Here is an 11238-nt window from a genome sequence, read left to right as displayed (position 1 = left end):
ATAGATGCTCACCAGAACGTCAGCCTGGCAAGCCCAACCCCCCACTGTGGTGCCCTACCACAGCAGTAGCCTCCCCAGTAAACAGCTTAAACTCACGGCCCTGGGCGGGGATCAATCTCTTGCCACGCGAATGCGAGGCAAACACGTTACCACTGTACTAGCCATCATACATTAATTTGATGTGACATTTCTCAATATCACTACATTTTTATTACCGAGAACTTGTCACATACAATTGTACCCAGGCCTACATCGATTCGCCACATGACAGTTTCGATTTTACATTACATTTTTCTAACTTTACATTGGTTTCTACGACATAAAATAATGATTAATTACTGTAATATACAGTACAGTATTGGACCTCACATAGAAGTTTATTAATATAGCTATCTGGTTTTTATAATGCTACCAGGTTATAAGTACTTGATCACGTTCAGTACGTGTATTTTATAGAGAACACTCGAGTCACTTTGTAAGAGAAGATTCAGACCTACATCGGGAGTCACCTTACGTCAACTCTTTTAGAACTAATTAACAATGTACGGTGGGGATATTTATGTACTAAGACTTTTATTTCTCAAAGATCTGATAAACATAAACTGGTACACTAAAAACAAATCTATAAACCCTTTTACCCCTAGGCTATTTGGAACTTTCCAACCCTTAACCTCCAGGGGTTATTTTTTTTCAAGCACATTTTGCAGTATATTTTTTTTTAATTGCTCTAACAGCCTTAATTTCCATCATAGAGAGGTCAGGTTGGTCTCATTCTCTTGGAAAATGCCTGAAGTTTCTCAAAAAATTATAAAAAATATGCAAAAAAAAAAATGTAAATAGCAGTTTTTTGCAAGGACATACCGGTACGTCCATGGGGGTAAAGGGGTGAGTTTTGTGAAACGTACCAGTACGTCCTTTGGGGGTAAAAGGGTTTAGTAAACTTTTATGCCAATACAAATGGCTATTTCAACAATAAATGTTTTCTAAACACAAAATTATAAAAAATACACACTCTGTAACATTCAAATACAATTATTTATTGTAAACGGCAACATACATTATAAAAATTTATAAACATAATTACAATTGACTTACACCGAATAAGGCTCAATTATTTCCTCCCTTTCAAGAGGAACAGTGCCAGCTGCTCCTGCTCATCCATCGGTAAGTCGCTTAATCTACTTCCTTCGGATGCTTCGGATGCTTTTGAACGTTTAGCCTCACGCATCTTAGCTCGAGCTTTCCTTTTCCCGCTGAAAGAAAGATGAAATACAATGAATGGTGGATAATGTGGGAGGGTGGGCTGTGACACCCTAGCAGTACCAGCTGAACTCGGTTGAGTCCCTTGTTAGGCTGGGAGGAACGTAGAGAATAGAGGTCCCCTTTTTGTTTTTGTTTCTTTGTTGATGTCGGCTACCCCCAAAATTGGAGGAATCGCCTTGGTATATGTATGTATGTGATGTATAATGAATCGACATGGCTAATTACACTTTTGTGGTGAAACCACACAATTTTTCATGCAAAACTTTTTTGAGGTTACAAAATTGTCTCTGAAGCTTCCAAGATTTTTAAAGGGAACGACCATTGTTCTCTAGTCTTGGGTAGTGCCATAGCCTCTGTACCATGGTCTTCCACTGCCTTGGGTTAGAGTTCTCTTGCTTGAGGGTACACTCGGACACATTATTCTATCTTATTTCTCTTCCTTTTGTTTCGTTAAAGTGTTTATAGTTTATAAAGGAGATTTTTATTTTATTAATGTTACTCTTCTTAAAATATTTTATTTTTCCTTGTTTCCTTTCCTCACTGGGCTATTTTCCCTGTTGGGGCCCCTGGGCTTATAGCATTCTGCTTTTCCAACTAGGGTTGTAGCTTAGCAAATAATAATAATAATAATAATAATAATAATAATAATAATAATAATAATTGGGAAGTGGTGAGAAATCACAAGGAGATCTAAAGAACCTCAGGTAACTTCCAGTTTCATTTGTTTTCTGAATCCTGGATCGTAAGAAATGAACAAATTTGAGAAGCGGGAACTCCAATTATAAAGATTGTCCTGTAATGACTTTGTATGAAAAGAATTTCTTTGAAAAATGTTCTATATCAATATAAAACCAATTAACTATATGTAGCCTGAACATTGACCCAAGTAAGAATTACAGCTAAAATAGAAATGAACCTGAATATCATTTTTAGCATTAAAAAACATTTCTCTCAACAACTTACAGTACCTTCTCGATATGCACATTGGCACCATATATGATCATCTAGGCAACAAATTAAATATAAAACCTACCTTAGCTTTGTTTCCCCTTCTATTTGTCTCTCACTATCAGATTCCTCTTCAGAACTGCTAGGGCCTGCATCATCATCATCATCATCGTCGTCATTATCGTCATCATCATCAGAACTTTCCTCCTCTCCTGATTTATCGCTCTCATTTTTCTTTCCATACATTTTATCAGGATCAGGTAAAGAATCAATGATCTCATTGGTAAAATCGTCGGCTCCGCTATCTTCACCTTCATCCCCACTTTCTCCTTCATTCTCCTCCTCCTCCTCATTTCCCCCCATAGCTTTTTTCCTAAGTTCTTTTTCTTTCCTCTTCTTTTCTCTATAAATAAACACGAAAAAAGAGATACATTACATGGAAGTAAATTTGCAGAAGTGTATATAATAGGACATAATTGAATAACTGAAAGAGATTGAGCTAAAATGCATGTAGTCTAACCTCTATGATATTACTCCAAATGCTTAATTTTTAATTAATTTAATAAATCATAAATGCATTAGATTATTTTAAAGAACCATGATCCCAGATATTCTATCTAAAATAAAAAAAATTAAACAAAATTGTAACAATATAATACTTTACTTTTCCTCTATAAGTATAAGAAAGCTGTCATCAACTTCATAAATTGTACAATAATTAGCATCAAAATTATCTGAACAATCAAATTAAAATATTAAATAAGTTATTTATCATAATAAATTATACAGCACAGTACAAAATTATTTTTAAATACTTAAAAATATATAATCAGTGTCCCCTAGAAAGTATCATTAGGAACACTGAAATCACTGACACTTGGGTCTCTTCCACTACATCCTTTATCACTAGCATCACCTCAGGAAACACTGGCACTGGATATGTTATGGGCAAGGTAGCCTCAACTACCAGTTCCCTTAACAAGGTAAGGAAGGGCCTACTTCCAAACCTAAGGAGGCCCAAGGCTTCCTCAAGTCAAACTCATTGTCGGTCGTCTGCGCTCCAACAATAGATTTTCCATCCTCTGATGGAGTAGAGCAATCACTGGGGGAGCCCAAAATGCTGCTACCAGAACCCGAAAAAACCACAGACGCAGATCTAAGGTCATGTCACTCCTACCACATAGTCAGCAGAGACCAGAGTCAGGGGCATATGAACAAACACAGTAATGACAGTCTCACTTGATGAGGGAAACAAAGAGGTAATAGCCTTCCTTGATGTCTTCTTGATTATTGCCAAAATAGACCCCAGGGAGGGCTTAACTCTCATCTTCCCCTTCAAATCATATACCTGCCACTGCTCAGGAGACCACAACCTGACTTGGCCCACAGGGATGATTGTGAAAAATCATGCACTCTACAAGACACAGACCGTGAGGATATACAGCCAGTTTTGTCATAAACCAGTTGCAGTGTCTGCCCTTTCTCCAGCAAGTATGAATCTCTTATTTCACATCCATAATCAAAAACCACAACATCCAACATTCATTTTCAGCAAAGAAAAAGAAAAATATCAAAACCTTTGTATAGTTTGCAATAGTATATCTCTACTCGTTGTGGCCAAAGACAAATGTTTCAGAAGAGCTTCTGGCAGGTGGAAAGAGGTTTGGTTACTCTCAAGCACTCACCGCCTGTCATAAACTTCCTTGTTAACAAAATTCTGTGGTCATTCCAGCTCCACTGAAGACACTTCTCTATTTTAAAGGATGAAAGGTTTGCCTACACTTAAGAGCAAAACATATTTTGAGTTTATAAGAAGGTTCTCAATTTACAAACACTCGGAGATACAAACACAAACCCAACCGAAATCATAAATATCATATATTGTATCAAAAGTTCATAATGAAATCATGTAATAAAATCATAAATTTTAAGTAAATTTGTATTTTTCCTAACAGTACTTTCTTCGAACTACTTTCTTAGGAGTATCTGGGATTCTACACAAAATTCTGGTACTGTAGGTTGGGAGGAGAATCCCAGATACTAAGAAAGTAGTTTGAGGTAAGTACTCCGTGTTGGAACAAATAATATTATAGAATTTAATGCAGTAAGCAAGATGACATTTGCAATATGAAACAAGACTATTTGTGACTTTTGCAGCTGAAAATTGTAAGCATGAGTTAGATGAAACCTACCTTAGGACAAAATTCAACAAAATTCAACTTACAAACAGCTAAATATAATACTCAATTTGGGAGCATGGATCTCCAAAACACCTAACATCTTCACAAACACAAAATAACACAGAGCTACGAAAACACGTCCGAACGTTCACGGGTGCTAACAAGGAATGATGGGAGAAGGATAGGTAGTGGTGGTGGTGGTGGGGGGGGGGGGCAGTAGCTGTAGTGAACGACACCTCGTAGTAACGGGGGATTTTGAGGAGGGAGAAGTCTAATTGGAAAGGGACCTCTGGTAGTGGTATCACTCGCCCCAGTTTTAATACCAACAACCTTTAGGGGTCAGCGAGCTGGATATATTCCTGGCATTCCATGCAACTTTTTTCTCTGGTATATTTAGCAGTATTTATACCTTTGAAATGGTGCTTTAAGGAGCATTTCACAGAGCGACACAGGTTGAGCCCAGAAATAGATTTTTCCTTCGTCAAAATCCCTTCTTAGGACCTACTAAGTTTATAACTAGAGGTCTTTCTGTATTACCTACTATTACTGGGAGAGAGGGCCCTTAAAGGCTGCTCATGAATGGCAGAGGCAAGGGACAGTGACATTGCCCTATCAAGCAGGACAATGTCCTAAGGACTGACCATATACACATATGATCAGGGCCCAAGCCACCTCTTCACCCAAGCTAGGACCATGGAGGGCCAGGCAATGGAAGCTGATGACTCAGTAGATAGACCTATAGGCTCCCCCAAACACCCCATCCTTTGCTTACAAGGATGGTGAGGTCGAAGCGACCAAAGAAACTAACGAGTTTGAGTGGGGCTCGAACCCCAATCTGACGTTCACCAGTCAGGGACTTTACATCGGCCACCACAAGCATAAACGTAATAATCGCGGATAAGGTGTTGCGATATCTTGACTAATTCTATGGAACATTTATAAGGAATATAACAACAATAAGGAAAAAAATAAATGAATGACTTACTGTTTTCTCTCTTTAACTCTGGCACCATGGATCTTCTTATCAATTTTATCTTCTTCTTGAATGATTGCTTTGAGCTCATTGATGTCAATACCTTTACTGGGAGCATTCTCAGATGTATCTGATATCTGGAAAAATAGAGCTGGCTATTATAAAAATTCTTCAATGGAAAATAGAATATACATACATACATACATATACCAAGGCACTTCCCCCAATTTTGGGGGGTAGCTGACATCAACAAAGAAACAAAAACAAAAAGGGGACCTCTACTCTCTACGTTCCTCCCAGCCTAACAAGGGACTCAACCGAGTTCAGCTGGTACTGCTAGGGTGTCAATAAAAACTCAACTAATATAATATGACGTTTTAAAATCCTGAGAAAGGTATACAGTACTATTATTTTTATTATTACGATATTAAGAAGATTTCATATAATAACTGAAAAATATCCAATGAAAATAGATGTCAACATATACTCCAATATATTATGATAAAAAAAAAGAAGAAGAAGAAGAAGAAGAAGAAGAAGAAGAAGAAGAAGAAGAAGAAGAAGAAGAAGAAGAAGAAGAAGAAGAAGAAGAAGAAGAAGAAGAAGAAGAAGAAGAAGAAGAAGAAGAAGAGAGTAGTTACAGGGTACTTCAGTTATTTCTACACTTTCCAGCAAATAAAAAGTATTGTAATTCTATGACATTAAGAGGTTGATAGACCTGAATATTTTGGGAGTAAAATGAAAATAGTTTTAGCTTACATCATGTAGTACAAGTGACACTAAAAACTAACAAAAATTGCAAACAACTAAAGCTTTTCTGGTGTTCTAAATTCACACAAACATCGAATCACATACAAGAATGTGCTCCTAAAACATAATAGCCTGAATCTAAAGTCAACAGAAAACTGAAATAAAGCTGACTTTATGAAAAATTGAAAATATCAAGTATTCTATCATTCAGAAATTAGTGAGTACTGAAATCAAACTAATATACCCCAACCTTACCAATGAAATAATGACGTATGCAGTGAATACTATACCTGCAACCCTAATATTGAATAACAATGCAAACACTAGTTTCTCTCATCAAGCAAAATAGAAAACCCAGTACTTATATAAATATCTAAAAAAAACAGCTATCCTTATAGGTGAGAATAAAAAAAAAGGAAAATATTGCTAATCACTATATCATGAGCTTGCAAGAGTAACAAGACAATTTTTTGCAAGGAACTGAAAGAGGAGAAAAGGAATCCAACAAAGTAGAGGACTTGTAAATGCTCATAAAATTATTCCAGTAGCTGCTTGAGATCTGTGATCTTCTAAACATTCTATTTTTTTCATCTATTTTACAAGAATGAAGACTATCTGCTAATTTCGTTTTCAAAGATTTTTCCCGTACTTTTTTTTCACAAATTAATCAATTACTTAATTATGACTTAATCAGTAGTAGCAAAAATATTAACCCTTTTACCCCCAGGCTATTTGGAAATTTCCAACCCTTAACCCCCAGGAGTTATTTTTTATTCAAGCAAATTTTGTAGTATATATTTTTCAAAATGCTCTAACAGCCTTAATTTTTTTTATAGAGAGGTCAGGTTGGTCTCATTCACTTGGAAAATACCTGAATTTTCGCAAAAATTATCAAAAATATGAAAAAAAAAAATTTGTATAGCATTTTTTTGCAAGGACGTACCGGTACGTCCATGGGGGTAAAGGGATGAGTTTTGTGTAACGTACCAGTACGTCCTTTGGGGGTAAAAGGGTTAAAACAATATCATATCATTTAATACAGTAAGTAAAACAACATTTGTAATAACCTGATATCTATTTCATATGAAACCCGACTATTAGCTGATTTTTCCCGCTGGAAATCATGGGCATGGGATTCAGGTTAGGTTGACCCTAGGCCAAAATATAACAAAATTCAACTTGAATTCAATTTGACTAACAGGTCCTTGGAACCAGTTAACTTTGCAAGTTGAAGAACTTCTGTATACATATCGTCACCCTCATAAACTAACTGCCTAAGTCATTTTCTCCACTTGTTGGGAAATAAAAAAAAACCTTCTCATTTCCTAATTTTTTATATCATTGTGTTGAGCTTCAATTAACAAATTCTAATTCACAAATTCTTCTGTTAACCCTTTTACCCCTGGGGTTTTTGGAAATTTCCATCCCTTAACCCCCAGGGGGTTATTTTTTTCCCAGCACATTTTACAGTATATTTTTTTTAAATTGCTCTAAAAGCCTTAATTTTTGTCATAGAGAGGTCAGGTTGGTCTCATTCTCTTGGAAAATGCCTAAATTTTCTCAAAAAATTATCAAAAATAAGAAAAAAATATTTTTTATAGCATTTTTTTGCAAGGACGTACCAGTACGTCCATGGGGGTAAAGGGATGGCTTTTGTGAAACGTACCAGTACGTCCTTTGGCGGTAAAAGGGTTAACAAATTCTAATTCACAAATTCTTCTGTTAAGAATTTGTGAATTGAAACTCAAGACAATGATATAAAGAATTAGGAAATGAGAAGGTTTTTTTCTTTGATTTCCCAACAAGTGGAGAAAATGACTTAGGCAGTTAGTTTATGAGGGTGACGATATGGGACCCTTAGCGAATACCACAGGGAGAACTTATCTATTTTTTCATTCTACCCGAGTATGAATATGGGACCCTCAGTGGTCCTTGTTAGAAGAACTTATCAATATCACAAATTTCAAGTAATTTGTATTTTTCCTAACATACTTACCGAGAACTACTTTCTTAGGAGTACCTGGAATCTCCTGTCATCCGACCAGAATTTTGTGTAGTTTACCCTACTTCCGTTTTCTGTGAGGTCTAACCTCAGGTGGTAGGATACGTGCCCTGAGGCTGGGCCCGTGTCAGGCAGCCTGGTAGCTTGGGTCTCGGTCCTCAGTAAGTTCTCTGGTCGCGTCGCGATATTCTATAGTTCTAAGATAAAACAAAAATGGAAAATATATTCATCTTACCTGTACTTTCGTGGGATCAACAATAGCATTTCCCTCATCGTCAAATTTGTTAATTTTATTAACTTTGATATTTTTCCTCATGAGTTTCTTAGCAACATCTTCTTTGGTTATTATTTTCTTCTTCTTTTTATTGGATATCGAAATCAGTTGGTCAGGATCTAAGATTTCCGGTACTCCAACATTCTGATTCTTTGAACTGACAAGGAACTCGTCATCTTCCTCCTCACTGTCAACTGTTGAAAGAAAATAAATAAAGTTGGAAATTGCATAATCTTGATATCAAGTTTCCTAACCTTAAATCATCAAATGAAATCAATTATATTCATTCATAAAATTCTATACAGGCTATGATTTAACCCTTTTACCCCCAGGCTATTTGGAAATTTCCAACCCTTAACCCCCAGGGGGTTATTTTTTTCCCAGCACATTTTGCAGTATATTTTTTTTAAATTGCTCTAACAGCCTTCATTTTTGTCATAGAGAGGTCAGGTTGGTCTCATTCTCTTGGAAAATGCCTGAATTTTCTCAAAAAATTATCAAAAATATGAAACAAAAAATTTTTATAGCATTTTTTTGCAAGGACGTACCGGTATGTCCATGGGGGTAAAGGAATGACTTTTGTGAAACGTACCAGTACGTCCTTTGGGGGTAAAAGGGTTAAAAGCTTCTTCATCTAAGTAACCAATCACAGCATTCTTCCCTAACCCTTAGGATCATCTATTTTCCTACATATTGTGACAAAAGGCGAGTAGTGGATCTCGATCCTGAAGAAACTACTTTTCGGAAGCCAAGATCAACCAATGATTGTGACATCTTAACCCTTTTACCCCCAAAGGACGTACTGGTACGGTATGTTCACAAAACACATCCCTTTACCCACATGGACGTACCGGTACGTCCTTGCAAAAAAATGCTATTTACATTTTTTTTTTTTATATAATTTTTAGAGAAAATTCAGGTATTTTCCAAGAGAATGAGACCAACCTGACCTCTCTATGACAAAAATTAAGGCTGTTAGAGCAATTTGAAAAATATATACTGCAAAATGTGCTTAAATAAAAAATAACCCTTGGGGGTTAAGGGTTGGAAATTTCCAAATACCCCGGGGGTAAAAGGGTTAAAACGTATTCCCTGCGATGAAGGGCAAGCTATAGAGAGTGAACACTCGAGTGAGCATCTGAGGAGTAGAGGGCAGACTGAAACAGGACCTTGGACTGATGACCTTCTCCCTTGAGGACTTTCTGGAGGACTGAATGATTGGCAGTTAGATATAAAAAGCAAGATGTCCCCCTCTCTGATGGCAGAATTTGAACATTTCCCTACAACCAGTCCTTTTTGCTTTTGTCAAATTCCACAGCCTACAATTCCTCCACATTAACACCATAAAGGGAGACCCTTGTTTGTGATCTAGCATGTCGGGACTCTGAACATCCGACTCCGACTCCTATAATTTTTTAGAACCGACTCTGACTCCGACTCCAATTTAAATAAAATAAGAATAATTAAATATTCTAATATAATTTTCTTATTTTATGTTGCCTATTAGTTAAAATAGCATTTCATCATTACTAGCCTACTAGCCTAGAAGTAATTGTTTTATTGAAAACATTTCACGTAATTTCTTCTATTCAGCTTTTCCTAGGTTACACGAAACTGTAATCAAAACACCCGTCATTTTGAGATGTTTACATATAAATAATGACTTAATTCTAAGATTATTCAAATACGTGATGCATAAAACTATGAATCACTAACAACTCCTACTTTTTATATGGCTAATGTTGATTAAATGAAGAGTTAATCATGAAATAAACTTTAATGTCCAGAGACTCGTGCGTGGAGAGAACAGCTGATCGCATGTATAATATTATTGTTTTGGTTTGGCTTATGAATGAGAGATGGCAGGAGCTTTAAGTGTTTCCCAGTGACTGTCTTTATTCGAGAGGGTGTTAAAGAAAACGGCGGGTGATATGAAACGTTTTTTGAGTGACTTTGAAAAAATGTGACTTAGGATACCAAAAGAGAATATTTCTCCAGCGTAAAAATTTCATTTTTGAGGAGTCGGAGTCGGTGAAATTTTACCGACTCCAACTCGACTCCTCTAGTCCATAAATTGGCCTCGACTCCGACTCCGACTCCCCAGCCCTGGCTTTCTTACATCTGTAAACCCCAACACTACAAAAACAGCATCAAGAGAGACCTCCCAGTCCCTGTACATTAGTATGCACATAAGAGTTCCATATTCTTGGATGAAGAGTCATGATTTACCACAGTGGGAGCAAAAGTACCAGAGTCAAGGGTAATAAAGATACTAAATCCCATTGAGCAAGCAGAAAAAAAATAAGCAGAGGGCAAGAAATAAAAAAACAGCATATAACCAAATGCTCATACAAAATAATTATAAACTATTAGATCTGCACATCTACACAAATCAAGCAATGATAAGTAATTCCTTTGATTGGGAGGGAAAAAAAAATCATCGAATAGGTTTTACTTAACCCTTTTACCCCCAGGCTATTTGAAACTTTCCAACCCTTAACCACCAGGCGTTTTTTTTTTTTTAAGCACATTTTACAATATAAAATTTTTAAATTGCTCTAACAGCCTTAATTTTCGTCATAGAGAGGTCAGGTTGGTCTCATTCTTTTGGAAAATGCATGAAGTTTCTCATAAAGTTATCAAAAATATGCAAAAAAAAAATGTAAATACAGTGAACCCTCGTTTATCGCGGTAGATAGGTTCCAGACGCGGGCGCGATAGGTGAAAATCCGCGAAGTAGTGACATCATATTTACCTATTTATTTAACATGTATATTCGGACTTTTAAAACCTTCCCTTGTACGTAGTACTGTTAACAAACCCCCCTTTAATGTACAGAACACTTAAT

General features: G+C 36.3%; 1 protein-coding gene across 1 annotated transcript in view; it reads right to left on the bottom strand.

The window, feature by feature from the left end:
• Positions 1-1016: 1016 nt before the first annotated feature.
• LOC137639994 (probable ATP-dependent RNA helicase DDX10) overlaps positions 1017-11238 on the bottom strand; it is a 56655-nt gene continuing 46433 nt past the window's right edge. Inside the window, exons 12-15 of the mRNA XM_068372335.1 lie at positions 8352-8584; positions 5377-5501; positions 2297-2614; positions 1017-1253 (exon numbers count right to left, since the gene is read on the bottom strand). Of these exons, the coding sequence (XP_068228436.1) occupies positions 1112-1253; positions 2297-2614; positions 5377-5501; positions 8352-8584 (818 nt within the window). The 3' untranslated portion in view covers positions 1017-1111. The remainder of the gene's footprint in view (positions 1254-2296; positions 2615-5376; positions 5502-8351; positions 8585-11238) is intronic.

The sequence above is a fragment of the Palaemon carinicauda genome, chromosome 4 (genome assembly GCF_036898095.1).
Source record: "Palaemon carinicauda isolate YSFRI2023 chromosome 4, ASM3689809v2, whole genome shotgun sequence".
NCBI classification, from domain to species: Eukaryota; Metazoa; Arthropoda; class Malacostraca; order Decapoda; family Palaemonidae; genus Palaemon; species Palaemon carinicauda.
The sequence above is the reverse complement of the archived record's forward strand: the minus strand, read 5'-3'. Positions and strand labels throughout refer to the sequence as shown.